The sequence below is a fragment of the Diutina rugosa genome (genome assembly GCF_008704595.1).
Source record: "Diutina rugosa strain CBS 613 chromosome Unknown scaffold20_size193122, whole genome shotgun sequence".
NCBI lineage: Eukaryota > Fungi > Ascomycota > Pichiomycetes > Serinales > Debaryomycetaceae > Diutina > Diutina rugosa.
In genome coordinates this window covers 132,831-160,337 of record NW_022995162.1, presented here as the reverse complement: position 1 = coordinate 160,337, position 27,507 = coordinate 132,831, and the positions used below count along the sequence as shown (strand labels likewise).

At 49.1% G+C, this 27,507-nt stretch overlaps 15 protein-coding genes across 15 annotated transcripts; 7 read left to right on the top strand and 8 right to left on the bottom strand. All coding sequences in view use genetic code 12, as the record gives it.

Annotated features, from left to right (window-relative positions):
* Positions 1-547: 547 nt before the first annotated feature.
* VCX1 (Vcx1p) lies at positions 548-1,765 on the bottom strand (the record flags this gene model as incomplete). Its single annotated transcript, XM_034156648.1, has 1 exon — positions 548-1,765. The coding sequence occupies one exon, from the start codon at positions 1,763-1,765 to the stop codon at positions 548-550; it is 1,218 nt and encodes a 405-aa protein (XP_034011418.1).
* A 549-nt stretch (positions 1,766-2,314) lies between these two features.
* Positions 2,315-3,778, bottom strand: ERG1 (squalene monooxygenase; the record flags this gene model as incomplete). The annotated part of the gene is made up of 1 exon (XM_034156647.1): positions 2,315-3,778. One exon carries the CDS (start codon positions 3,776-3,778, stop codon positions 2,315-2,317), a length of 1,464 nt encoding a protein of 487 aa, XP_034011417.1.
* Positions 3,779-4,183: 405 nt separating this feature from the next.
* Positions 4,184-6,124, bottom strand: GCD6 (translation initiation factor eIF2B catalytic subunit epsilon; the record flags this gene model as incomplete). The annotated part of the gene is made up of 1 exon (XM_034156645.1): positions 4,184-6,124. One exon carries the CDS (start codon positions 6,122-6,124, stop codon positions 4,184-4,186), a length of 1,941 nt encoding a protein of 646 aa, XP_034011416.1.
* Positions 6,125-6,772: 648 nt separating this feature from the next.
* Positions 6,773-7,321, bottom strand: DIURU_003838 (uncharacterized protein; the record flags this gene model as incomplete). The annotated part of the gene is made up of 1 exon (XM_034156644.1): positions 6,773-7,321. One exon carries the CDS (start codon positions 7,319-7,321, stop codon positions 6,773-6,775), a length of 549 nt encoding a protein of 182 aa, XP_034011415.1.
* A 1,631-nt stretch (positions 7,322-8,952) lies between these two features.
* On the top strand, positions 8,953-10,140 carry DIURU_003837 (snoRNA-binding rRNA-processing protein; the record flags this gene model as incomplete). Its single annotated transcript, XM_034156643.1, has 1 exon — positions 8,953-10,140. One exon carries the CDS (start codon positions 8,953-8,955, stop codon positions 10,138-10,140), a length of 1,188 nt encoding a protein of 395 aa, XP_034011414.1.
* An 87-nt stretch (positions 10,141-10,227) lies between these two features.
* On the bottom strand, positions 10,228-11,025 carry DIURU_003836 (uncharacterized protein; the record flags this gene model as incomplete). Its single annotated transcript, XM_034156642.1, has 1 exon — positions 10,228-11,025. The coding sequence occupies one exon, from the start codon at positions 11,023-11,025 to the stop codon at positions 10,228-10,230; it is 798 nt and encodes a 265-aa protein (XP_034011413.1).
* Positions 11,026-11,374: 349 nt separating this feature from the next.
* On the bottom strand, positions 11,375-11,867 carry RPS17B (40S ribosomal protein eS17; the record flags this gene model as incomplete). Its single annotated transcript, XM_034156641.1, has 2 exons — positions 11,375-11,770; positions 11,865-11,867. 2 exons carry the CDS (start codon positions 11,865-11,867, stop codon positions 11,375-11,377), a joined length of 399 nt encoding a protein of 132 aa, XP_034011412.1.
* Positions 11,868-12,707: 840 nt separating this feature from the next.
* Positions 12,708-14,006, top strand: ADA2 (chromatin-binding transcription regulator; the record flags this gene model as incomplete). Its single annotated transcript, XM_034156640.1, has 1 exon — positions 12,708-14,006. One exon carries the CDS (start codon positions 12,708-12,710, stop codon positions 14,004-14,006), a length of 1,299 nt encoding a protein of 432 aa, XP_034011411.1.
* Positions 14,007-15,239: 1,233 nt separating this feature from the next.
* DIURU_003833 (uncharacterized protein) lies at positions 15,240-16,799 on the top strand (the record flags this gene model as incomplete). The annotated part of the gene is made up of 1 exon (XM_034156639.1): positions 15,240-16,799. The coding sequence occupies one exon, from the start codon at positions 15,240-15,242 to the stop codon at positions 16,797-16,799; it is 1,560 nt and encodes a 519-aa protein (XP_034011410.1).
* Positions 16,800-17,214: 415 nt separating this feature from the next.
* On the bottom strand, positions 17,215-18,174 carry BIG1 (Big1p; the record flags this gene model as incomplete). The annotated part of the gene is made up of 1 exon (XM_034156638.1): positions 17,215-18,174. The coding sequence occupies one exon, from the start codon at positions 18,172-18,174 to the stop codon at positions 17,215-17,217; it is 960 nt and encodes a 319-aa protein (XP_034011409.1).
* A 388-nt stretch (positions 18,175-18,562) lies between these two features.
* On the top strand, positions 18,563-20,014 carry DIURU_003831 (aspartyl aminopeptidase; the record flags this gene model as incomplete). Its single annotated transcript, XM_034156637.1, has 1 exon — positions 18,563-20,014. One exon carries the CDS (start codon positions 18,563-18,565, stop codon positions 20,012-20,014), a length of 1,452 nt encoding a protein of 483 aa, XP_034011408.1.
* A 590-nt stretch (positions 20,015-20,604) lies between these two features.
* Positions 20,605-22,293, top strand: ALP1 (Alp1p; the record flags this gene model as incomplete). The annotated part of the gene is made up of 1 exon (XM_034156636.1): positions 20,605-22,293. One exon carries the CDS (start codon positions 20,605-20,607, stop codon positions 22,291-22,293), a length of 1,689 nt encoding a protein of 562 aa, XP_034011407.1.
* Positions 22,294-22,683: 390 nt separating this feature from the next.
* Positions 22,684-24,144, top strand: ARO8 (bifunctional 2-aminoadipate transaminase/aromatic-amino-acid:2-oxoglutarate transaminase; the record flags this gene model as incomplete). Its single annotated transcript, XM_034156634.1, has 1 exon — positions 22,684-24,144. One exon carries the CDS (start codon positions 22,684-22,686, stop codon positions 24,142-24,144), a length of 1,461 nt encoding a protein of 486 aa, XP_034011406.1.
* Positions 24,145-24,265: 121 nt separating this feature from the next.
* DIURU_003828 (uncharacterized protein) lies at positions 24,266-24,964 on the top strand (the record flags this gene model as incomplete). Its single annotated transcript, XM_034156633.1, has 1 exon — positions 24,266-24,964. The coding sequence occupies one exon, from the start codon at positions 24,266-24,268 to the stop codon at positions 24,962-24,964; it is 699 nt and encodes a 232-aa protein (XP_034011405.1).
* A 1-nt stretch (position 24,965) lies between these two features.
* DIURU_003827 (uncharacterized protein) lies at positions 24,966-27,449 on the bottom strand (the record flags this gene model as incomplete). The annotated part of the gene is made up of 1 exon (XM_034156632.1): positions 24,966-27,449. The coding sequence occupies one exon, from the start codon at positions 27,447-27,449 to the stop codon at positions 24,966-24,968; it is 2,484 nt and encodes an 827-aa protein (XP_034011404.1).
* Between the last annotated feature and the right edge of the window lie 58 nt (positions 27,450-27,507).

Here is a 27,507-nt window from a genome sequence, read left to right as displayed (position 1 = left end):
CTGATCTTCGCGTCTTCGCTACACCCGCCGCACTGTCTCTCCCTTACGTTTTCTTTTTTCCTCGTGCCATTTCTCTGCACCCAGCGCCCTGGCGGTGTGAACCTTATACGTGTTTGTGCGACGACGCCTAGTCTAATGCGTCGCCAAAACGTCCACTGACGTATAGTACGAGCGGGACTCGTTTCCAGGGGAATGCTCGTATACAAAGCCTCATGGGATACGTAGCCCAAAGCCTACGCCGCCGGAGGTCGCCTCCGACACTGATCGTCTAGCTCTTTTAAGTTAGCTAAAAGCGCGATGGGGGGTGAACGAAAGACAAACAAACGACGCCGACACCAGCGACTAGCCGCTAACACCGGACACAATGGCCATCTGCGGCTAGCCGACAGGCAGTTACGTGCGGGTGGCGGGTAAACCCGACAATAGCTACCCCGTATAGTCGCATGCTTCGTCCGAAATTGCCACTAGCTAACCCTAAATTGACTACTACTATAATTTTCTCAACTGTACATTTGGCTTATTATTCAGGAACTGACTACCCTCGGCTTCAACCCTTGACGTCAGGGTAGTAGAAGAACGAGATGGCAATGATGACGTACGTGCTGAACAACATCGCCCCTTCCAACCAGTTCAGCTCGCCGTCGTTCAACACCAACGCGGTGATGAACACCGCCACGAACGCCACTGCGGTCTCGAACGTCAGGTAGTAAAGCGACATCGGCACGTTGATCATCCACCCCACCAACACCATGAACGGGGTGACGAAAAGGGCGATCTGGATCGACAGCCCCACGGCGACGGTGATCGCCAAGTCCATCTTGTCCTTCATCGCTACAACGATGGCAGTGACGTGCTCGGCAGCGTTGCCGACAATGGGGATGAGAATCAACCCGATGAACGTCTTCAGCAACCCCGAACGCTCGACAATGTCGTCGATCAGCGACACCATGTAATCGGCACAGAACGAGATGATCACCGTCGACACCACGAGCACCGTGATCAGCTGCCAGGTAGTCATTTGGGGTTCGACGGGCCCGCTGGGTTCTTCGGTAAGATGGATGTCGCCGGTGGTTTCCGCTTCGAATAACTTCTTGTGGGTTTTAAGCTGGAACAACAAGAACAAGCAGTACACAATCAACATGATGATGGCAGTGCCTCGCGACAACGAGAGGATGAGGTCGTTGCCGTCCTGGTGCTTACCGGAAGTGCCCATCGGAGGGTCGGCGGGCTTTTCCGGTAACCCAAGCGACGAGTGGAACGCGGCGGGGATGAAGAGACCCGCTACCGACAACGCCATGAGCGACGTCATCGTCTGGGCGGCAGTGAGGTTGAACCGCTGCCTTTCGCGAGTGAGACCACCAGCGATAAAGCAGCACCCTAACACCAACAAGAGGTTACTCAACATCGACCCAAGCATCAGCGCCTGGACAATACGCACTTGCCCGTCACGGAGAGCGATGATTGACACGATCAATTCCACAGCGTTACCGAAAGTGGCGTTAAGCAATCCGCCCAACGTCTCGCCGGCTGTGTCCGCCAACTCTTCAGTGGAGTACGCCAACACCAGCGCCAAGGGAATGATGGCGAAGAAATTGAGCCAAAAAATCGCCGTCAGCGACCAATTCATGTAGCCGGCGATGATCCCGAAAGGGACAAACACAAGCAACCAGTTAACCGGCGACAGCTTCAACGTCAGCTCGATCACTTGGGACCACGACTGGACGGGCCGCCGGGCACACACGTACGGAGACGATTCGTCGACCATATCGAATAGTGGGGGAAGTGGCAGAGAGCAATTGGTGACGACAGAGGCGGGAAAGGGAGGAGTTTTTAAAGGGAGAAGGGCCGTCGAGCAAGTGCTGGCTGCTAGCCGGAGGCAGCAGGCGCGGGGCGAACCCACCGATGTTGTTGCCTGCATACAGGTACGTAAAAATTATTGAACATGACTGGTTTGTTTGACGAGGTGGGGGGTAGCAGACATTGATAAGGAGCAGTTATGGCATGAGTACAGGGCCAATTTGATGGCTAGAGAGTTGCTGAAATTTTGTGGTATCAGCCGCAGACACTAAGCCTTGGTTTTAGGGCTAGTAACACTTTGTGGAGCCAGGGGACCGCCGAAACCATCGCGGAGACAAACCGGGGGTAAACGAGACTCAGCCCCGTTGGCACTTGCTGTGGGTGTGGGGGCCAAGAAATCTCAGGGCGCCGTCGCCCGAAACAGACGGATGAGAGTGCGCGTGCGATGACAGCTGCGTTTTTTTTCTCGGAGTGTATGCAGGACAATGATGAGGGGATTAAAGGCCTCTAAACCCTGTTAACACACTAATTCACGCCACAAGTACGGGGTAAAGATGACGATGGCGGTGACTAGCACGTCGATCATCTCCATCAAGGCAATGGGGAACCCGAAAATGCCCCGGTCGCCGAAATTGCGGTAGATCGAGTAGAAGGCGACGCTGAAGAAATGGTTAAATAAAAGCATCGGAAACGGTAACATCCCCGAAAGTAAACCAATGGGACCCAGCACACACAGTCCACCGCGCTGGAAGTAGCGGAAACAGCCCCGTTGTAAGATTTTAAGGGCATTACGGTCAGCAGCGAAAAGAGCATAGAGGGCAATGGAAAGGGTATTGATCACCGCGTCCAAGTTTTTCCGCAACCGGTGGAACTTGTTAAGTTGCACCAACACCTGGTCGTGGTTATCTAAGTCCGGAACCACCAGCGGGTGTAATAACCGAGCCAAAAGTACGGCGTCGTTAAGCCCCACCGTCATTCCGCCACCAGTGAGTGGGTGACGCATATTAAGGGCATCGCCAATGACAATAAGCCCCTTGGTACGTTGCGGTACGGCGGGGAGGTACTGGTTGGGCATCACGCGGAACTTACGCAGTTTCGCCGCCGCCCGCAACGCCGGCCGCGTCATCTTGGGCACGGCGGGGATGATCTCGTCCATCATAAACCGGTAGAGCTCGTCGTTCTTCAGCGAGGGCGGTTTCAGACTGCGGTAAGCGCAGAGGATGCGCAGTTCATCGGGAGCGATCTGGTACATTAAGATGGGAGCGTGGTCGCCAAGGACGACGTGGCCGCGGTTCTTCAGCGGCAACTTCGCGTGCTTCATGTGAAGACCGACAAAGTACAGCTCCACTTGCGGAGTGCCCATATTCGTCAATTCCTTACGGAACTTGGAGTAAATACCATCACACAGAATCACTACCAGCGCGTAGTACTCGACGACGCCCTCGCCGGTCTTACACAGCACCCCAGTAGCAACATCGCCTTCATCATTATAGAGAATTTTGGTCACGGTCCCTTCGACAGCGGTGACGTTCGGCTCGGCTTTGGCGATGCTCCGCAAATTGCCGATGAAATCGCCGTGGTGGAAGGCGACCCCGCGTACTTTGGGGTCGCGTTCCCAGGCGTCGGCGTCGATGGTGGCGTCGCTATGAAGACGGGTGTTTTTCTCCGTCGCCACGTCCTTAACTGGGCGCGGCGCCTGAGTGTCAGCTTTGTATGGGTAGTCGATCTCGAGGGCGTCGTCGCCAAACTTGATATAATAGCCGGTGACGTCGGTAGCGTCAATACCGGACACGGCATCGATCATCCCCAACTCCTGGAGGGCCTTGACGCCGCCGGGCTGGAGCAACTCGCCCACGATACGGTCGGGACGCGCCCAGTCCCGCTCGACAATAAGCACCTGGCGCCCCTGGCGGGCGAGCGACGTCGCCACCGCGGGTCCGACGACGCCAGCGCCAATGACAATCACGTCGTACACGGACATTCGGGCAGAGAAGCGTGTGTATGGGTGGGTGTTGATGGAAAAGGCGGTGCGCTGGTGGTGAAATTTAACCGTCTGCGGCTGCGGCTGCGCTATACGACGCGCTCGTTTAGTCGCGATGGCTCATGTGACAGCAAAGGCAAATAACTTGTAAAAGCTAAAAAACCGGTCTCAAAACATACCAGTGTTTTTCTGATGGAAATACTGGTGTCTGTTGACTAATTTTATTTGAAGTATTGTTACTTTTGTTGTCCTTGAGACTTAATTTAGTGGTGGTGTGTTTGATCCGCTCCTGTACACATGGCGTGATGAAAAAGAAATTGCGGGTGTGATTCCATACGATTTCAAGGACTATAGTTGTCGTGTCATTTTTCTCTCTAACTCTATTAGTGTACCTCTACCGTGGATTTATTCGTCGTCAGACTCCTCCTCGGCGTCCTCTAACCACTCCACAAACTTCTCCACCCCCAGTCTCACGTGGGTCTCCTGGTCGTTCTTCGGCGGCGACTGGTGCCACCACTCCAAAATCAGCTCTTCCTCTAACACGTCCAACTCGTAGAGCCATTTAGTGGCATGCAAAAAGATGATGTAGTTGTACGCTGAGTCCAAAACGGAGAGCTGGTTCTGCAAAATGTCGAGCAAATCGCGTTGTTCGTCGGCGTCAAACACCTGTTTCTTGAACAACGGCAGCCACTGTTTAAAGATCTTAGTGGTGGCTTCAGCAGCGCTTAAGGTGTCGGTCTTGATGTACTCCAAAATCTTCTTGAGGAACGCCGTCACCGTGGCTAATCTGACGTCGTGGTACAGCACGTTCATCGACATTCTTAAGGTGTTGAGCTCTAAGGCAGCGGTGTCAATATCGTGGTTATTGTCGAGCGCTCTCTGTACAGTAGCGATGGCTTCGGGCTCAAAGTCCTCTTCGTCGGAGAACTCGGCCATCAGCGCTGTGGACATCCGCCGGTTGCGCGAGTGTTTCCGCTTCCGTTTGGAAACCAGATTAACCAGCTCGTCCAGCATGTTGAGGTTGTGCAAATACAACGTCGCCTGCGCCAAGTCCTGTTTGAACTCGTACAAATTGTCGTCGAGCTCAGCACACTCAAATTCGTCGTCATCACCGTCAATAAACGTAGCCGAAAGCTTCTTAGACGATACAGATGAAGTCACGGCAACATTGTAGCCAATCACCAGCAGTTCCACTACCACCAGTTCGCTGATGGTTGCCCTCAGCCCAATGATAGTATTCTTGATTACGGCCCCATCCTCAACGGTAACCCCATCAAATAAGTAAGCATCCTCAATGATGACATTAGCACCGATAGTACAGTTACGACCAATCACCAGTCGCTCAAGTTGAGAGCCTTCTCCGACTTGCAGAAGCCCACCAATCATCGTCAATTGACCGATAGTACAGCTCTGCGCAAGCACCACTTTCTCCTCCTTATAGATTTGTCCCAATTCAACGTTAAACGTAGTATCAAACGAGTTAAGCTCGGGGACAAGCGGGTACGCGTACCGGCCCATGATATCTTGCGAGACGCTCTTATAAGTATCGATAGAATCGACTCTAGCGGCGTACTCGTCCACCACATAAGCGTAGATCGTCTTCTTCACCAAGTCCAGATCAAGCACCCGTTTCAAGAAGTCCAGCCGCGGGTACTGGTAGTCGAACTCGTCCTGATAGATCTGGGGCACGTGGGGAGTGCAGATGTCGATGTGGCAGTCGATCAAGTCGTTACGCACCACGGCCTCGTCAACGCCTTCCAACAACAGCGGATCAATCCCAACGGGCAGATCGATGTTGGGGTCGTAAAAGATACATCGGTCACTCTGTTTATCGATGGCAAACAAGCCGGTATCGGGCAGTCTGGTGCGATGAGTCGCCAGCGCTGACGCCAATACCATCGTCAAAATGTGGTCTTTATCAGTAGCTCTCTTCTGTTTGTGGAAGGCCATAGCTTTAGCAAAGTCGACATTGGTGACCACGTCACCTTGGACCAACAAAAAGTCCCCGGTGATGATCCCCCGGTTATCGATGTCACGCATGACGTCCCCCGTCGAATGGGACTCCAACGTCAACACCACGTTGATGGTAAACGCCCGGTTGTCGGCCCACTTCAGCTGGTTGATATATTGTTGCACTTCTTCGCCGTGGGAAGTGCAGAAGAGGTACACTTCGTGAACTTGAGCTTTGGCCAAAAACTCCAAAGTGTACTCGATCAAGGGCACGTTGGCAAGAGGCAAAAGACAACGTGGCTTGACGCTGGCCAATGGCTGGAAACGCAGCTCAAACGAATCGGTAAGCACCACCGCCTGGAGACGGTCCTCCACGAGTTCCTTCTGCTTGACCATAGTGATGAGGAATCCCACTGGTCGCGAAAAATTCCGTTATCAACTAGAGGAGGATACTACATTAGAGGCGTACGCTGATCAATTTGAAGAGTTATAATATGCTGTATAAGGATATTTTTAACCAAGTTTTTAGCCATTAATCGCTGTGTATATTCGTATTTTGGAATTAATCCAATGGTGCGATCGCAATGGGGAATCAACCAGTCCAAGCTGGCCATTTTGAACTGTATAGACTTTTAAACTACAATTCAATTATGAACTGAAGCTTGAGTACTATTTGGTGTTTACTCAGATTCTGTAATCAGGAAGATTGTACCGGTTATCACCCCACTGAAAGCGCATACTTCTGTTGTACTCGAGGTTTAGCTCAAACTAAAAATATCACATATAGACCAATGGTACTATGCTGGTTAACGTCGCTTCAGCTTGATTACAATCAATTTTGATTGATACAAACTTCCGTCCAAGATATAACATTTACAGAAAATTTCTGTAAATTCCTTAAATTGCAATATGTTAGCCAAGTGAAAGTTAAGCATCAAAGTTCGAATCTTTGCCAAATTATAATTATTTACAGTTGTGTATACACATCATCAATCAATTCCTCCTAATACTCAGAGTTCCGTTCTTCTCAAGTTCATTACCGGTTCACTTAGTGGTCACCTCAATTGACTTTTCGTGTTGCCGTTTTTGTTGGACCAATTTATGATTGCCTAGAAGCAAACCGCCCAAACCTAGAGCAGCAACAGCTCCCTGAGCCCACACTTTCGGAGGTACACTATTTAAGCGAGCCCCCTTAGTATTTTTCCAAGCGAACGCCCCCAACGCCAATGCACCCACAAACACTTGTACCGAATGGTCATCAATCAGCGACATCACTTTCTCCACAGGACCAATGCGGTTCCATCTGCGGTACTCGTCGAGAGTTCGTTGCCGTTCTTCGCCCCGATGGTGCATCCGTTTATCGAACTCCCACAGCCCCTGATCAGCCCAGAACGCAGCAATGCCAATAGTGGGAATGATCACCAACGCCGTTTTGATCAGAGCGTTCCACGATCTAAACTTGGCGGGGTATTTATATTTGGCGTAAGTGAAGATCCCCGCCAGCACGATGGCCCCGTAGACCAAACCTTTGGCTCCTTCAGCAGTGATGTGTTGGATGTGAGCCTCCCTTTCTTCCTTATCGAGGATCTTCATTCTCTAGCTGTGGGATATTGCCAGGCCTCAACTGCTTAGAAGCGGAACTGGGAATGCACCGATCAAACCCCGGGATCGGCCCATACAGCGCCTCACCAAACGCGATATACAGATATTACTGATAAAGCCACAATTCACCCCTTAATTCGACTTTGTAACGAGAAACAAAACCTTAGGAAAGACACGGACATTAAAATCAACACTTAAACATCGAGAAACCCTCAGTTTGACTCGTTGCGTTGTTGGCGGAGTTGGTCGGACTCGCACTAATCGGGACAGTTAATCACTCGATAAGCCGCGTCATCGTCAACGTCGTGCTACGCCGAGAACACCTGCTGGAACACTATATATATAATGCCCCACATGAATCGAGGCCAGCATCATAACATCGACTTGATGGGCGTCATGCAAAACACTCCCGGCCACGACATGCCAGGGCACGACTCGCCCCCGAGCCACGATATGCCTCCGGGCCACACCATGCCTGGCCATGGCGACCACGGCACCCCTGGAGACGACCAGTGCTCCATGAACGTGAGTATACGAATTATTGAAAGCGAAATGGTTAATAACTAACATCTAGATGATCTTCACCTGGGATTGGAAGAATACTTGTGTGGTGTTCAAATGGTGGCACATCCGCACATTTACCGATTTCGTATTGACTATCATCGCCGTTATTGCCCTCACTGCGGGGTACGAATGGCTTAAGGCTCGTGTCGTTGCCTGGGATGAACGTACACGGGGTAACGTCGTTGGCCTTAGCAATAATTCTGTTAAGCGGTATAAAGTCACTCGTGGGGTGTTGTATGGGATACAGGTGGGGTTTTCGTTTTGGTTGATGCTTGTTTTCATGACTTATAACGGTTGGTTGATGATTGCAGTGGGTGTTGGGGCTGCGCTTGGAAACTATATCTGGGGTAGCCGCCCTGATCACTCGCTTGCGTGCCACTAACGCTCATAGGATGAAAATGTCATGCTAGAATTATGTATTTAACGTTAAATTGTACCCATTGAAGAGTCTTTTGGGAAGATAACTCGAGATATGGTCCATACAAATAGGGGCATACAATTGGGTCTGCATTACTCAATTGGTACATTGTAGCTGCTTCAATTGATTCATTAAGTTGTTTATAATAGGTCTAGTACAGTATTTTGTGTCAATTCCACGGTTAATGGCGATTTTGAGGGGCAAAAATGCACTATATCTACGTGCCTATATATACACCAAAATCTCTTTTCTCCGGACTTAGCGCGGTTGCCTAGTGGTTAAACACTTGGTACACAACACTGGTTCGACTCCTAGCTCCAGTAGCTCAGCGGTCAGAGCATCGTGCTTATAAGGTAACTGGAAATCCCGGTTTGCTTATGCAAAGAGCACATCCGTTTAAGCAACGCGATAGTCGTGGGTTCAAACCCCACCTGGAGCACTTTTTTTGGTTCCAGCCCGTATCCAACTTACCACCCATCCCCATTTGTCAATTTAAACTCAATTTAGTTCATTTTTTATAAGCTATTCATTCTCAAGTCTAATTTTCTCCTGATGGATTCGCTCGCTGCCTCTCATCGTACCGGGTACAGGGCGCGCATAAACCTCATCGCGCGATAGTGGGTACCAGTCGAGAAGTCCAATGTCCAAGGTCAGATTCTTCCTCGAAAAGAGTATCCCCGAACTTGAAGACCTCCAGAAGAAGGGGGTCTTCACCAAGAGTGAAATCACCATGCTTATGCGTAAGCGTACCGACTTTGAACAGCGCATCACGGGGCGTGGTGCTCGTCCTAGAGACTTCTTAAAGTACGTCGAATGGGAGAAGAACGTTGAAAGACTTCGACTTAAACGTCTTGAACGGTTACACATTGAACACGGGGGTCCCCTGGAGCACGCCAGCATGCGTCGCCGTCTCTTTGTGCTTGAACGAGCGGTGAATAAGTTTCCCGCCGAAAACGATCTTTGGCTCACCTATCTCGATGTCGCTCGTGAGAATGGTGCCATCAAAGTCATCTACGAAGTCTACTCTAAATTGCTTCAACTTCAGCCGACAAATATCGATGCCTGGCTTTCAGCGGCGAAGTTTGAATTTGAAGAAAACTCCAACGCCCTGGGTGCGCGGCTGTTATTCCAAAGAGGGCTCCGGCTCAATAGTGAATCGACCCGGTTGTGGTTGGCTTACTGTCAGTTTGAATTGACCTACGTGGCTAAGCTCTTAGCCCGGCGGAAGTTGCTTGGTCTCACTAGTGAACAAGCCCAAGCTGCCGATATGGAACAAGAACGTAAGGAGAAGACTACCGAGGAAGAATTACAGGCTGACGAGATTGCTTTGCCTGACGACGACGAAAAGACGCTCACCCAATTGCCTGAAGCTGACTTGAACATGTTGGGTAACCCCGATACCAACCCGGCGCTTAAGGGTGACGTCGCCCTTGCCATCTTCGATGCTGCCATGACCACCCTCCCCAAACACACCAGAGAAACGCCATTTTCCACTGCCAACAAGTTTTTGGCCATCTTCGACAAGTTCGACCAGCGCAACTACTTATACTCCCACGTCTTGGACGAACTCAATCGTGAACACTCTGACGACGTACGCACGCATTTACTCGATATCACTTTACCGATTAGAACCGTGACCGTCGACAGCCCCGACTTCGCTGACCAATTGCAATTATCTGTCAACAAGTTCTTAGCTTACAAAGCTCGTAAGCCCAATCCCGAGCTCACTAAGCAGTTCTGCCAACAATTGGAGGCTAAGTTCATCACCGAAGAGAACACTAAGGTCAATGAGATTGTACGCAAGATCATCACTAAGGTGAAAGCATAGAGTTCAACTTTAATCATCAATAAACGTCATCGCTAAGAAAAATTGTCCTTGTATTTGTAGTTAGATATGTGTAATTGGTGAAAGAGTCTAGTCGTTCTTAGTAATTTCTTCGTCAGCCCACGACGCCGTCTTCACCTTCGACAGCACCCGCTTGTACGAGAAGATAAGGGTAAGTGCCGCCGACACCACCACCGCCGCCAAAATCAGAGCGAAATATTGAGTTTCCGAGATGAACTTGGTGGGCAACTTGTACCACCCGTCCTTGACAGGGGTCAGGGCACCGTTCAGACCTTCAATGGGGACTTGAGCCCATCTCACGGCAAACTTAAGCTTGAGTTCGTCACCAATGACCACACGGGTGGTGTTGGTACCCGAGCCCCAGGCCACAGCCAGGACAATGCCGCCGTTGTTGCCGGTCAACAACACGTTCATGTTGGGGTCAATTTCCACCTTGGAATCAGTGACTTGCCCTCTAAAATTGAAAGTGATAGGTACTTGAGCCCCACCAGCTTCAATGTACGACTTCTCGTTTGAGTAAGGGAAACGACACAGGAAGGGAGCGTCCTCGTGGATGTAAAGCTGGAACAAATGGTATAAGGTATCTGAGAAGTAAATAGTACACTCGATGTCTTCAGACACGCCGTATTTAAGCAGCAACGGACGCTCGGTCTCTTTGCACATCGGGAACGGGGCATACATGATCCGGTTTTTGTCATCGAACTTGTGTTCGCCGGTGTCGATATTACGATCGATGCAATCGAGGGGCATCTCTTCGCCGGTGCTGAAGGGGACGAGACTGGGTATCTCACCTTTGCGGTCGACAGGGTACCACTGGCCGACGACGGCAGTTGCCAACCAGGCGGTGACGATGGAAAGCGTCTTCATATGGGTTGGTTGTGGAAGGTGCGCGTGGTCAAATATAGGGATCCAACGTCGCGTTAGTGGGGTCACCGATTTGCCAAGGCCCGGCGAAAATAAATATGAACAGTGAACTGAGCTATATAAGAGGAAGGTTTTGAATTTGTTAAACTGTTCAGGTTACGCGTGTCGTTGTGTTCATAATATATTTCTAAGTGAGAGTACTCACTGGTGAGAAGAACTGTCTTCAGATTAATACTGGAGCGGCTGCGACGACCAGATCTTAGAGAAGTCTAAAACATCTACAATCACGTCGTTACAAAGTTGAACTTTTCCATCCTTTTTCCTTTTATTAAAAGTTGTTCTATGTGTACAATTAGTTTCTCTTGGCGAATCTTCTGGGGCCTCTTTGGGCAGAGATCGACACAACTTGCACGGGGATCTTGAAACCGAGGGTCTTGATCAAGTCGGCGGTTTCCGAGTCGACTTCCAATTGGCCGTTGTTGGTGTGCGACAAGTCCAAAGCAGAAACTTCGGGGACGTATTGGTCCTTTCTTTCTCTTTCTTCTTCTTGCAACTTGAACGAGATGCCTCTGACGGGACCCTTTTGGATTCTCTTCATCAAGTGGGTGGTGTAACCGGCGATCTTGTTACGCAATCTCTTCGATTGGATGACGGCGATTTCCGAAGTCAATCTCTTGTTGGTTTCGAAGTCAAGAGTCAACTTGGGGTAGAATCTTTCAATGAGGACCTTGGAGGCTCTCTTAACAGTCTTAGTTCTAACACGACCCTAGTTTGTTAGTCATTTGTTCAGCATTCCCCACGACGTATTGTCCGTCGGTTCGTGACAACTCAAAGGTACATACCATCTTGTATGAAAAAGCTTTGTTCCGGCTAGCATTTTTCACGCAGATTTTTTTTCTGCCAGAGGATCCCGGCGTCCGCGGCCGCGGGGGTTGTCAACCCTAACGCACGTGACCAAAATTCACCCTACCCCAACTATAGCCACTACGGATAAATCTACACTGACCATCATCATCTCATCAATAACAGTACGCTGAATGCTCGTGAATACTTCGCTTGGAGGTGTGGGTGCTTCCTCGTGAGATTTGATGATTTTATGGGGTATATTGTTCATTAGTGTATGAACGCGTGTACCTTGCATGTAAAGTTTGAAGTAGAGTACCATAACGACTAGATGATATCATCGTGACCGATACGTTTTATCAAACGTCAATATCCGATTGTCTCAAGTAGCTTGAGTTTTATTTGAGGAAATTTGTTGAAGCTGCTTATTTATGGTAGACACTATCTTGGCGTCTATCTTGTGACGCAAACATATTGCGTGCTTTGAGAGGTGAAAGCCACCAAGATTTAGTAGAGATTCAAATTCACTAGGACGAGTTAACCGTAACGGAACCCATTTAAAGTGACGTGAATTTGATCAAAGCGTTAAACACGATCCTTCTATATTGGGCTTCCACTGACGTAGAAAATAAAATTTAATTATTGCAAAGAATTCAGTTGAACAGGTTCATGATTTATCAAAATCGTCAATCTCTCTTCTATTATCTTTACGGTAAATCAAACACTTTCCTCTGGTACCATCCAGCGAGCGCGCAGCTAGTAGTGGTTTGCGCGAGAAAAAACAGAGAGGCTCCAACGGCAGTGACACCGTCCACGCCACCAAACAGAAACACATACTCTAGATGGACAAGACTAAGTTGTTCCATTGCGATGTGTGCCTGAGCGACTGCACCAACCGTATACGTATTCAGTGTGCGGTGTGCACCGACTACGATCTCTGCGTGCCGTGCTTCGCGAGTGGCCTGTCCACCGGCGACCACAAGCCGTGGCACGACTACAGCGTCATTGAGCAAAACACGTACCCGATATTCGAGCGTGATTGGGGCGCTGACGAAGAGCTCATGTTGATCCAAGGGTGCGAAACCTTTGGGCTCGGCAACTGGCAAGACATCAGTGACCACATCGGCCACCGCACCAAGGAGGAAGTGGCGAAGCACTACCACAATGTCTACCTCGAGAGCCCATTATACCCTATACCCGAGGTCACTGATAAGTTTGATCTGGTGCTGCCTCGAGAATTTTTGGAGGAACGGAAACAAAGACTCGAGGCGCGCAAGCTGATGCCGCTTTCATTGAAGGTGAAGACGGTGGCGTCGACCCCCTTGTGTCACGAAATCCAAGGTTACATGCCGGGCAGATTGGAGTTTGACCACGAGGCGGAGAACGACGCCGAAGTGCCGGTGAAGGATCTCATCTTTGACCCCGACGACCTGGCACAGGAAACCGAGCTTAAGCTCACCATATTGGACATCTACAACCTGCGGCTTACTACTAGAGCCGAGCGCAAGCGGGTCATGTTGTTGAACCACTTAATTGACTACCGTAAGAACATCAGTAACGACAAGAAGAAACTGAAGGAAGGTAAGGAGTTGGCGAAGAAATTCAACGCATTCATTCGTGTGCTTACCCCTGACGACTTTGCCGAGTTCTCGCGGGATCTCCTTACTGAGTTGAACTGTCGATTGAGAATACATCAATTGCAAACGTGGCGAATGAATGGGATTACGAAACTTGATGACGGCCACACCTTCGAAAAAGATCGGATCAGTCGCGGGGCCGCTCTAGGTCGTATCGCCAATGGGTCCAGAAACCCTCAGCAATTAGGCATTCGAAAAGTGTACTCGGCTCTGCCAGGACCAGAGTCGGGTTACAAACCAAAGCCGTCGGCGCGGGCGCCTCTCGACATTTCTAAAGCGGCTGATTATGAGTTGTTGTCTGCTGCAGAGAGGCAATTGTGCAACCTGTTGAAGATCCTTCCCAAGCCGTACCTTGCCATCAAAGACCAGTTGCTTAAAGAGGCGATCAAAAACAATGGTGTACTTAAGAAGAAAGATGCCCGTCAACTACTCAAGATCGATCAGAATAAGGCTCTGAAAATCCATGACTTCTTCGTCCAAACAGGGTGGTGCTCGCAAGGCTGATTTAAAGAGTGTAATTTATCGCGAGTATGGTTATCAGTAGTTAGCAGTTCGAGTATATTTAGTCTCAATGTATTATAACATCAGTGCTTAGCAACTATATGATCTAAACTCCGAGCGAGTCTATTTCTTAAATTGTTTATTTTCACATGATCTAGGCCACGGAGGTGCGTAATGGCTGTGTAATGGCTGCAGTGTATATTGTCAATTGTTTATGCATCAGGGATGGCATTAGCCACTCACCATGGGCCATCGAAGCGTCAACAATAGCAAGTCAATCTACGATGCTGATGACGTAGACAGCTGGCAATTTTTTCCCTGGTTCTCGCCTCCCCGTTGAAGGCTGGTGGTGTGTATGCGAATGCGACAGTGGGCCCACTGCCACTGCGATCAGGTCATCGGTACCCGCTTATAGCACCGTTTTCTGATTTTTCCCTCCCTCGCTGACAAATATTGCTCCATAGTTTAAACCTTATAGAGACCAAGTGTATCAGGAGCAATCACCTCGCTGGCCAATTCCCTTGGTCGAAGCTACCCGCACCCCCTAATTATCTACTAGGATCTAATCTACTCGCGAAGATTAGCGTTGTGTAAGCCCCTCCCAGCGTAACTCTTACCACTGGTCCTGCCACATTCTCGCTACTAGGTATCAGCAGCGTCAAGCACTGACGAGGTGCCTCACCCAGCGCTCACCACAGCTTGCAATAGAGCCCCGCTGTTCCACCTAGAGTATGTAGAGGGATATGGTGGCAAATTGTCGATGACCTCGAGTCGCCACCAGCACGGCTACTGCGTATATACCGACATCATAGGTCGAGGCGTGCCGGGCGGACCTCTGTTTCACCTTCATGCTGGGTTATTTACTGCTGGATCTCATTGTCACCCGGTGCACCCGTTCGACCCCGTTCTGCACATCCCACAAAATTTTCCGCCTCTACGGAAAGTCGCACGGTCGTTTGAGGAGCGCACTACCACGACGACTTTGTTCGGTAATCGCTTCACCTACGTCGATTGTCAGGGAGCCCGTTGCAGAGACTTAGCTTCACGTGTGCCGCTAAGTGTTAGCCCCCCCTCGTGTTGGAAGACCCTTGGTGAATACCTGCCCGTCTCTTTCACGTTTGTGCCCATTGGCGTCGCCCCGCTCCGTCACGACCTCTCCCCCGTTCGACATCCCCGCCGCTGTCATCACCATCACCAACCCCGTCGAGCTTCGTGTGGACCGAGATTGCTGAGCCTATGTCAGACTACCTTAAGTTTTCTCTGAGCCCGCTGGGCAACCACAAGGGTAAAAAGCATATCATAATAGTGGGTGCCGGTATCATCGGTGTTTGCACAGCGTACTACATCGTCCACCATCCCAAATTCGACCCTGCCACTCATCACATCACCATCATCGAGTCTAAACGGGTTGCCGGCGGTGCTTCAGGTAAGGCCGGTGGTTTACTTGCATTATGGGCGTTCCCCCAACAAATCGTCCCCTTATCGTTCGATCTACACCAAGAATTGTCAGATAAATACAACGGTGAAGAGGAATGGGGGTACCGTCGCCTTACCACGGTGCTGTTGGAAGGCGATCTATCACATTTGAAAGACCACGACTTTGACGACGACGACCCCGTGTTTGTAACCGAGGAAACATATAAGCAACCGCATGACCTGGACTCTCTGTCCACTCTGTTAGGCCTGGACAAACCGCCTAAAAAGACACTGAGAGTGACGAGGTCGCTGGCAGCGAAAAGTGCCACCAAGCTTCCCCCTGACCTCAACTGGATATCCCTGTCTTTAATCGATAATTGCCTGAGCTTGGGGGGCACTGATACCACTGCACAAGTACACCCATATAAATTTACCAATTTCCTTTTGAAAAAGGCGGTTGAAGACTCAAAGGGACTGATTGATTTGATCATTGGTAAGGTCAATCAAATTCTTTTCTCCATGGAAACTGGGCGTGCCACCGGCGTTGCCTATACCCCCACACTGGTCAAGCTGAAAGACCAGGGTCTGGTTAAATTACAAGGGGACCAGATCGTGCTTTCCGTCGGCCCTTGGACACTGAAAATTTTACCCGACTGCCCCATTCTGGGACTACGGGCCCACTCAATCACGGTGGCACCTTTCAAAGACCAGCCCGTGTCCCCTTATGCTATCTTTACTGAGTTCAAAACGGGGCCTGCTCTGTACATTTCGCCAGAGATTTATGCCCGTCAGGACGAGGTGTATGTTTGTGGCGAAGGCGATCTGGCAGTGGACGTTCCCGAAACTACGGACGACGTTGAAGTAGTCAAATCCAAGTGCGACGAGTTGTTCAAGCAAGTGGGTAAGATCTCACCAAATTTGCGCAGGGGTCATATCTTGAAGAAGCAGGCGTGTTACTTACCAGTCCTTGATGTCCCCTCACTGCTGGGACCATTGATTGGTGAAACTAATGTGGAGAACTTGTACTTGGCTCTGGGTCACCTGTGCTGGGGGATCAATAATGCTCCAGGCACCGGCAAGATTATGAGTGAGTTGCTCTTGGATGGCGACGCTGTCCTGGCAGACATAACTGGCTTGGACCCTCTGTTATACTTTGATGCGTCCGTTCTTGTTTCTGACGGCGAGTACGACGATTTTCTGGAGGAGGAATCTGCCACTGACGATAATGATGACGATGATGATGACGAAGGCAGCGAAGAAGAAGTCAGTGATGAAGGAGATGATGGTTACGAAGAAGAAAGCGAAACTAATCGTGACAAACCCGTTGCCAAACCTAGGGTTCGCAAGAATGGAATCCATATCACTTCAGAGGCGGTTTAGCTTTTGCAATTGATGTATATACATGTGAGGGAAGAAGGTAGTCGATAGTCGTGTATAGTGATGATTACGTAACCCTATCTAAGAAAGGTGTCCCGAATACAGCCACAGTAAGACTAGGTATAAAACCAGATGAAGTCTAGATGTGGCGGATTCAACCCACTTATATGCATAAGTCGACACCACCCGCTCCTACAACGCCGTCCGGGCTTCGCTAGTCCGCCAATGAGCGGGGTGCCGTTCATGCGGCTTACGCGATAGACCGAGTTCGCATCTCTTACCACAACATGTATAATAAGCTGGTTTAAACGCGAACTGGCGACGTTTTTGGGTTGCTTCAAAAGGTTCTTCTTCGCTTCTTATTCATCGATAATTAATAGCTTACTCAGTAATTACTGTTATCAGTGTCACTTGGCGATCATTCCTTTTTTCTCGTCTTGGAAGGACGAGTCAAGTCAACTCCCTTTTGTCTATAGATCAAATGGTTGAACATCGAGCGCAATTTCATAAGCCCCAACGTCGAAACCATAAGGAATATAGTCATGACCACTTTGTCGTTTTTAGTCCATAGATCGTAATCAAAGAAGTGTACTTCATCGTCGCGGCGATTGCGTAAATAACGCTCGTTCGAGTGTTTCGATTCAATCCAATCAGGCTCAGCCTTATGGAAACGATCATTCCGTTCGACCTCTTCCTCACGTTTGGGATCATTGATGATTTTATTGAAGATACCGTAGATGTCCGGGTTCTCTTCAGTAATGTGGGCGGGAATAGGGTGCACGTTGACAGGAGTATCCGAGGTAACGATAATCGAGTAATGAGGAGACGGAAGCTTTCTCAAGATCTTTCTGATAAGTTCGTCGGCGTCTCGGAGTTGTTCATGGCGGTGGTCCAAATCTTCAGCGTCCAATTCCTCATACTCTACCCGAATCACACGGGTTCTTGTATCGAGATACTGGGGTACTTCTTCATCTCTCATATTGGACACGACAATCGTCTCCGCCTCGCATTGTTGAATGATGTACAGCTCAAGGTATTCAATATCGAGCGGGTCTCTCACCCAAGGGGCGCCCACCACTGTCAGGGCCATATGAAGGTAACGTTCGAGGAAGGGCCACTCCGATCGATCGTTCATGTCCTCTTGAGTGAGGCCGGGCATGTTGACAATCAAATACTCGTCCAGCAGACACGGGGTGATGGCTTTCCTGACCATGTTAGTGACATCCTGGCCACTGTAAGCGCTCGACCAATCTCGCCCGATTTCATCCCAGAGCCCAGGGACCAATTTGTGGGATGCATACAACACGGGAACCGCTAAGTAAGCATAGGCAACGGTGATCAACCCGAGGATCGTCACCACTTTCCTCAACTGTAGCATGAAGTGACAGATATCGATTGCGCGCTGTTCGCTGCAACTTATAAACTCCGCCACGGGACACCAAAAACATCTAAAAGTATCAGCATTTGCTAATTCTCCTGAAGTAGGTACTTGTTGTGGAACAGACTTTAACAACACCAATTAGTGGATATGATTTGGAATATTGACTTCAATTTGAGTGAGCGATTGTGCTTCACTTATTATTGCAGAGATACTCATTTACAACAACAGCACATCAACGAAGTCATTCATCGTGCCATAATCTATTTTAGCCAGATGATGTTGATGAGATTTGGAATGCCCACTTTGACAGCATTTATTCCCCGCGGGAGTCGCGTTGCCACTCATATGTAAGGCGCCGCACGGCTCCAAGTTCACCACCATCATCATGTCCTTAGAGTTAGCCCAAGAATTCGTCGACTTTGTCAATGACCTGCCGACGCCTTACCATGCCGTCAACAGCGTGAAGAAGATGCTCACCGGCGCTGGTTTCACCGAGATCAATGAGCGCCAAAACTGGAACGACTACAAGCTTAAGAAAGAAGGCAAGTACTTCGTCACCCGGAACGGTTCGTCGCTTGTTGGCTTCACCGTGGGTGGCAAGTTCCAAAATGGCAACGGTATCGCCATTGTGGGGGCTCATACTGATTCGCCTTGTTTGCGGATCAAGCCGATTTCTAAGCGGACTAAAGAGGGTTTCATTCAAGTGGGTGTTGAGCAATATGGGGGTTTAATCGCCCACCTGTGGTTCGATCGGGATTTACTGATTGCTGGTCGTGTCTACGTCAACGAAAACGGTCAATTCGTGCCTAAGCTCCTCAAGATCGACCAACCTTTGCTCAGAATCCCCACGTTGGCAATCCATTTGGACCGTGAAGTCAATCAAAAGTTTGAGTTCAACAAGGAAGAACAATTGGTCCCTATTGCTGGCCAAGTGGCTTGTGACCCGTTGGAAAAGGAAGACGCTGCTGCTACTGAACTGGGTTGTTGCAAGGGTGAAAAGTTGAACCCGGAAGAGTTTTCTTCCGTCCAGCATGTCATTTCTCGTCACAGCAAGCTGCTTATTGAAGTCATTGCCAAAGATCTCGGCGTCGACCCTTCTCAGATCGAGGATTTCGAATTAGTGTTGTATGACAACCAAAAGTCGGTACTCGGGGGTTTGAACAAGGAGTTTATTTTCTCCGCTAGATTGGACAACTTAACCTCGTGCTTCACCGCTACTCAGGGGCTTATCGACTCCACCAAGACACTTTCTGAGCAACGCGGAATTAACTTAATTTCTTTATTTGACCATGAGGAGATTGGGCTGGTGTCCGCTCAGGGGGCAGACTCTACTTTTCTTCCCGATGTCATTACCCGCCTTACTAAAGTTAATTTCGACGGCGGGGAAGCCACTGACTACTTTCACGAGCTGATGGCGAAATCCTTTTTGCTTTCGTCCGATATGGCTCACGGTGTCCATCCCAACTACCCCACAAAGTACGAAGCCGTGAACCGCCCGCAATTAAATAAGGGGCCGGTGATCAAGATCAACGCCAATCAGAGATACGCCACCAACTCGCCCGGAATTGTGTTATTGAAGAAAACCGCCGATATCGCTAGAGTGCCCCTTCAGCTTTTTGTGGTCAGAAACGATTCTCCCTGTGGCTCAACTATCGGTCCCATTTTGTCCGCAAAATTGGGCATACGGACTTTAGACTTGGGCAACCCGCAGCTTTCGATGCATTCGGTTAGAGAGACCGGGGGTTCGTTCGACATCGAACCTTTGACGAACTTGTTCGCCAAGTTCTTCGAGAACTACGTCACCTTAGATGAGAAAATCTTGTGTGACCACTTATGAATAGCCACCTGAGTGAATTTCGCTGCAAACGACCAGTTGCCGAATCGAACCTTGCATATGAATACATGTCATCACTGCTTACATGTGTAGAATAATTGCAAAAATAATCTTTAAAGTGAGTGAGGGCGATGCATGTCTATGAAATTGAAAAAAGTCGAAGTCTAGGAGTACAAAAATATTTATACGCCTACTGATATATCTGGTAGCCACACCGGGGGGCCTTTTGATAGGCTGTCAGAGGGAGGCGCCTCGTATTTTATGTCGCTGAGTTACCACTTAACATATAGTGCCGTGCAAGCGCCACAGTTTTGCGCACGTGACATGACCCAAGGTACGGCGATTATAGCCATCAAGAGGTGAAAGTGTGGCTCAATGGGTCCATAGATACCGATATATTGTGCTGAAAATGCCTAGCTGTGTCTGTTTTTTCTGCATAGAGGTCGTAACCCCCGCGGACACATTCCTTTTTGGCGATGAGCTCGACGCTACCACGGCAAGCTGCAGCTCGACATTTGTCGACCACAGTTTCGTACAGTTTTATAAATCTGGCATCCCAGGCAGCAAATGTAAAATTCGTATAGACTTCTGCCATGGATTCCAAACGGGAGGACGTCGAGTCCTACATCCATGAGACGGACCCCATCTACTCCGATGGGTCTGGCCATGAACCTAGTCTCGATCAAGACGACCGAAGCAAGGACAAGCTTGCCAGAAAGTTGAGTGCCCGTCAAATCAATATGATCACCATCGCCGGGGTCATTGGTACCGGTCTCTTTTTGGGTACGGGGAAGTCGCTTGCCACCGGTGGTCCCGCCAGTTTGTTGATTTGTTACGTGATCATCGGCGGCGTGGTAATGCTTACCATGTTGAGTCTCGGGGAAATGGCGACGGTATATCCTGTATCTGGGTCGTTTTGCACCTACGCCAAACGGTTTGGCAGCGACTCGCTTGGGTTTGCCATTTTGACCAACTATGCCTTCAACGATATGTGTTCCGTTGCCAGTGATCTTGTGGCGGTGCAAATGGTGTGGGACTACTGGAACGTTGCTGACCGCATGCCCTACTGGGCGATCGCGTTGATTTTCTGGTTTTTGCTTTTGGTGCTTAACGTCATTGACGTGCGGCTTTACGGTGAGGCTGAATACTGGCTCGCCATTCTCAAAGTGGCCACCATTATTATTTTCTTCATCATCTCTATCATTGTCAATGCCGGTTACAATAACTTAAACAACGGCCACGGCAAATATATCGGGTTCCGCTACTGGGGCCAAGGCGACGCCCCGTTTGTCGATGGGTTCCGTGGGTTCGCCAATGTCTTCGTCACCGCTGCCTTTGCCTACGGGGGTACTGAGAGTATCACGTTGACTGCCGGTGAAACCAAAAACCCGCAAAAGGTGATTCCTCGCACCATCAAGACCGTGTTCTGGCGTATTCTTTTCTTCTACGTGTTGACGTGTTTCTTCATCGGCATGAACGTCCCCTACGACTATCCTGGTCTCTCCAGCAAGAAGGTCATCACGTCGCCGTTCACCATCGTATACGGCATGGTGGGCCACTCCAAGGACCACCCCATGGTCAGTGCCACGTCGAACGTTGTGAACAAGGCTGCGGGCAGCTACGTCAACGTCACGATTTTGTTGTCGGTGATTCTGGCAGGCAACCACGCGTTGTTTGCCGGGGCTCGTTTGATGTACAACCTTGGTACTCAAGGCTACTTCCCCAGAATCTTCACTTGGACCAACCGTTTCCAAGTGCCTTACGTCGGGGTCATTTCCGTATGGGCCGTCGGGGGGTTGGCGTTCGGTCTGAGTTTCATTGGTTCCGGGACGGTGTGGTCGTGGTTGCAGTCGATTGTCGGGTTGAGTAACTTGATCACCTGGTGGGTGATCAATTTGGTGTCGATCAGATTTAGAATGGGGCTTAAAAAGCAAGGCAAAACCGATATTTTGCTATTCAAAAACTGGACGTATCCGTTAGGGCCATGGGCGGCGCTCATCGTGTCCACGTTCATCATTTTAGTCCAGGGGTGGTCGTCGTTCTCGCCTTGGGACACGGTGCTGTTCTTCCAAAACTACTTGGAGTTGGGGGTGTTCCCCGTCTGTTACCTCTTCTGGTTCTTCTGGACTAAGTGCAAGGACCGGTGGGTGAAGTTAGAGGATATGGACTTTGAGAGCGATTTGTACGTGCCGCTGAAGGAAGAGGAAGAGGAAAACGAATACGTCGACCTGCTCAAGGGGTGGGCCAAATTCAGACACAACTTCACCTCCAACTTCCTTTAGACTTTCTGATGACCGTAACGATATACTTAATACACTAACACTTACTTTAAATGTAAACATTTACCCCACCTTAACATCAATCTTCCCCACGTGACCAACGCGGAACGGCTACCGGCGGCGTTGACCAGATTCAGCGCTCAGAATCAAAAGCCGGAAGCGCTTACCAAAAACGATTAGCCGCTCCTCCGTCTAGTGATGACCATCGATCACGACAAAATCCCAAATTGAAACAAACATGGTAAAAACCCGTCATCGTTGTTGGAGTTACCACTCGCTTATTGCCGATTTTCTCCGACCTATGACTCAGTTTCCGGCTGATAAATCAATAACGCCGTTGATCGAAATGGGACATATAAACCGCGCGAAATTTCACTTTCGAGGTAACCCACCATGTCCAGTGCCAAAGACCTCTCCCACTTGTTGTCGCTTGAAGCTCGGCTGAGAAAGCCGCTGCCGTTGAAGGAAGCCTTCCGTTTCTTTGGCCAGGAAGGCCTCACGTTCTTGGGCGGCGGGTTGCCGTTGGCGGACTACTTCCCCTTCGACAAGGTCACCGCCGACATCCCCACGCCGTCGTTCCAGGACGGCATCGCCGCTCCCGTCACCGCCGACAACAAGACCGTCGTCGAGGTGTACAAGCGCAAGGCTCAGAACGACCCCAAGAACAAGGACGTCGAGTTGGCGAGATCGTTGCAATACGGCTACACCGAAGGCCAGACCGAGTTGGTCGAGTTCTTGCGGGAACACACCCAGATCATCCACTCGCCCAAGTACTCGAACTGGGACCTCATCACCTCCGTTGGTAACACCGAGCTGTGGGACTCGACGCTCAGAACGTTCTGCTCGCGCGGCGACCTGATCTTAGTCGAAGAGTACTCGTTCTCGTCGGCGCTCGAGACGGCGCTGGCCTTGGGTGTCAACACCATCCCCGTGCCCATGGACGAATACGGTTTGCTCCCCGAGGCGATGGAAAAGCTCATGGACGCCTGGGAAGGGCCCAAGCCGAAGTTCTTGTACACCATTTGCACCGGTCAAAACCCCACCGGTTCGTGTCTCTCGGCGGAGAGACGTGAGGCTATCTACAAGATTGCCCAGAAGCACGACTTCCTCATCATCGAAGACGAACCTTACTACTTCCTTCAGATGGACCCTTACACCACCGACGAGCTGGCTCGTGCTGGCAAGAAGGTTGACAGCCACGACGAATTCATCAAGGCGATGGTCCCTTCGTTCCTTTCGATGGATGTCGACGGCAGAGTGTTGCGTTTGGACTCGTTCCTGAAGGTGTTGGCCCCTGGTTTGAGAATCGGGTGGATCACCGGGCAAAAGCCTCTTCTTGAAAGGTTCGTGCGGTTGCACGAAGTGTCCATCCAATGCCCCGCCGGTTTGACTCAATCTTTGACTAACGGTTTGTTGCAAAGATGGTCGCAATCGGGTTACCTCGATTGGTTGATTGGCTTGCGTGCCGAATATACCAAGAAGCGTGACGTTGCCATGGACGCCGTCGCCAAGTACTTCCCCAAGGAAGTGACTTCGTACGTCCCCCCTGTGGCTGGTATGTTCTTCACCGTGAACTTTGACGCCACCAAGCACCCTAAGTACGAAGAATGGGACCGCGACGTCGCCAAGGTCGAAAACGCTATCTACGAACAAGGTATCAAGCAAGGGTGCTTGATGATCCCCGGGCTGTGGTTCAAGTCGATTGGCCAATCGAACCCTCCCCAAAAGGTGAGCCCCAAGTCTGACGAAAACAAGGTGTTCTTCAGAGGCACCTACGCTGCCGTGCCCTTGGACGAATTGGTACGTGGTTTAGAAAAGATGGGTAACGCCGTCAAGGTAGAATTTGGGTTGTAAATAACTAACTCCCCTCTATAGACTAAAAAAGATTGATTTAATGTCATAATTGTTATTATAAATTTGATCTATAATCGAGTTCGCACGCGGCTACCGCTGTTCTTCAAGACGCATTACTGCAATGTCATACCTGTTTCCGAAAAGATTCCTTGACCTTGCAGGCGATTTGAAAAAGCTGTTTTATAAGCCGGAGCCGGAGACAGTCGTCCCAGGCCAGATCATCACCATCAACAAGTTTTTCTCTCCCGAGTTGTGTCAAGAGCTTATCTCATCTTTCGAGAAGGGTATTAATTTAGAGACCACACCATTGAGAAAACTGAAAGAGTACGCTGTCCGTGTCAATGATAGATGGTCCACTACTGACTACGAGTCATCGCAAAAGCTTTGGCAGTACTTGAAACAGCTTTTGATTCAAGAGAATGAGTATGGCTATGAAGACCCAGAAACCGCCGCCATCAAACGCGACTTTGAACAGGCTATAGGGCTCAATCCTCAGCTCAGAGTATACCGGTATCGCAAGGGGCATCATTTCGGACAACACTACGATGAGTCTGTATCTTGCGCTATGGATGCTAAAGGTAAAAGTAAAGGTCAAACGCATTGGACCTTGCTCATTTACTTGACAGGAGACGAAGAATTTGTTGGCGGAGGAACTATTTTCTACCCTGATATTAGAGGGATTGAACCTTTGAATATTCATCCGACGAAAGGCATGGCATTATTACATAAACATGGTGACGATTGTCTCCGTCATGAAGGGGAACTCGTCAAAGACGGAGTCAAATGGGTGTTACGGAGTGACGTCGTCTTTCCCAGGTGAATCACTTTCTCACCATCGCAAAAAAGTCCGTGGTTTTACCTTCCCAGTCATCTGGTTCAATTCTGTCTTTTACCCACTGTGAAAGCTTATTCTGAATGCGTGGTTGCAGATACCGTTGGTCAACTAAGTATATTGTGGCATAATCCTTCGCATGTCTAATACATCTTCCCACACTTTGATTGATTGATCTCATGCACAAGTTTTCGTAAAACAGTTGCGATGCTTTCTTTGCCTCCGTACTGGTACCCCCATTAGCTCGTGTTGTCTTCTCAATATAATTTCGTTTGGCAACGATTTCACCTGAAAATGCATTTGCATATGGCATCCCCACCATAACCACGGCACGTGCTAAGTTGTCGTTGAAGTTGATACCTTCTGAAAGCTTGCCACCAACCACTGCGAAAAGCATTGCTCCTTTCGAGGAGTTTGCTGCAATGCTATAGTCAGCTAAGAGGCTTTCCAAACTTATGGTTGTCAGAGACTCCTTAAATAATGGTTTTGGACAGTCAGCAAATGAGCAGATTTCAAGCACTTTGGACAAATAGGCATACAGCGGAAAGAATACAACCAAACCGTGTGGAACTCTTTTGCACAAATCGTTGATAAGGTTCCCCAATGTACGAATCAATTTAGGATCATTTCTCTGCTGAAATGAGAAGTCAAAATTCATGTTATTGTAGGAGGATATAGGAAAGACACTCAAGTTTTCCTCAGGAATGATGTGGCCACATTTGAAAACATTCACTTCGCTTCGTGGAATATGGGGGAACAAGTAGTCGTAATAATCTGCCACGGGCTCCATGGTACCGCCGCATAGAAGAACTTTCAGCGCTTTCGAAACTACTTGTTCAAATACAGCACTGGGATCCAACAACATATAGCTTAGAAGAATGGTACCATCCGATTTCTTCGACCAGAAAAATTTACCTTCCAGTTGAGGGTTGTTAATGCAACGTAAAAATTGCACAACTTTGAAAAGTAAAGGCAGTTTCAGGGATGTGGTATCGTCGTCTTCACGACTATCCAAGTATGCTTCGATTTTATATGCAATTTTTGTTTTGGTCATGAACGTCTCAAGGTTAAAGACATTGGCGATATCAGCATTAGTTTCGCCGATGATTTGCGATACTTTGACCTCCTGCCCTTCTTTGACGCCTGTAGCCTCACTTTTGTCGATGAACTTGACAACCACCAGACAAAACTTGATAAGTTTAGTTAAGTTGATACGATTCCCGCTGTTAAGGCGCCGCATAAACTTTTTGAGGTAGATAGTGAGTCCCTTTAATGCTTGTTCAAATTCTTTCTTGGAAATCAGGGTCAGATGTAACAGGCAGATAGTGTCGGTAATATTATGAGCCTCATCAACCACCACTATCAGGTTGGTCAAATCAATACCAAGTGCATCTCGTGTTCTTTCTGAGAACATCATTTGATAGGGCACGGAGATGACATCGTGTGATACGTTCAAAGCTTTTCTCAAAGTATAATAAGGACAACACTTAAGATTCTCACCCATTTCAGCGAGTTCCTCGATATCATGTACTTTTGCAACTGTCAAGTTAGCAAAGCGATTTACCAAGTCATCTTGTAGATAGTTTTTGGGAAGATACTGACAGCCGGTATCTTTCTTCTGGAGATCAAGACATGCGTCGTTGATTGCCATATCGCCCAGTTTGCCGTTGTTGATGCGAGGGTTAATGCATAGCTGCTTGCGAGATCCGAGTGGGATGTACTTCACCCGCTCTTTGACATCGTCCGCAATGGAAGGAAACTCGGTTATTTTGAGTTGGTGAGCAAACTGATTAAGTTGGGAGTGAGTACGAGAACAAAAGTAAATCTTTACCTGATTCTCTTCCGGCTCAAATGATTCAGCTTGAGCCGTCACTGAGCTTTTAACAAGAAGCAGATTGATCTCTTGAGCCAATCGTGCGTTTTCATCGTCTATCAGGCTTGACTGGTGTTCCCCTTCAATGTAATCTTCCGGTAAAAATTCATCCTCAGCAACTTCTGACTTTGACGGTCCTTTCAAGCGTTTTTTCACGCGTGACTTCTCGATATGCTGATTGCCAGAGTCGTAGTCCTTTTGTAATGAAGTAAGGAATTTTTCAAACTCGACGATTTTGGATCTCTGGTGCTGTGTTTGTTGTGATTGATAGGCTTCTTTGACCCAATCAGGTTCATCGTCATCGGAACCATCAGCTCCATTTGTTTCTTGCTTAGAAAAAGCCTGATCACGCTTCACTTGTCGTAGCCATGTCATGGTGGAACATATGATCGAAAGGGTCTTGCCTGTACCTGTGGGCAGCTCAAACACCCCCACCTTGTAGTTATCTACAAGGGTGGTGTAGATTGCTTCCATCAACTGTCTTTGAATGTCATAGGGAGTGTATGGATGATGGAAGTCCCTAGACGGCTCCATACGCTGGATCGAGATGTCGTTTGGTTGGGAGCGCGAGGGACAGACAAGTCGAGCTAATGTCAACATATTACTAACATCAGCCAAAAGACTTATTGTACATGAATGATAAATTAACCGATACAAG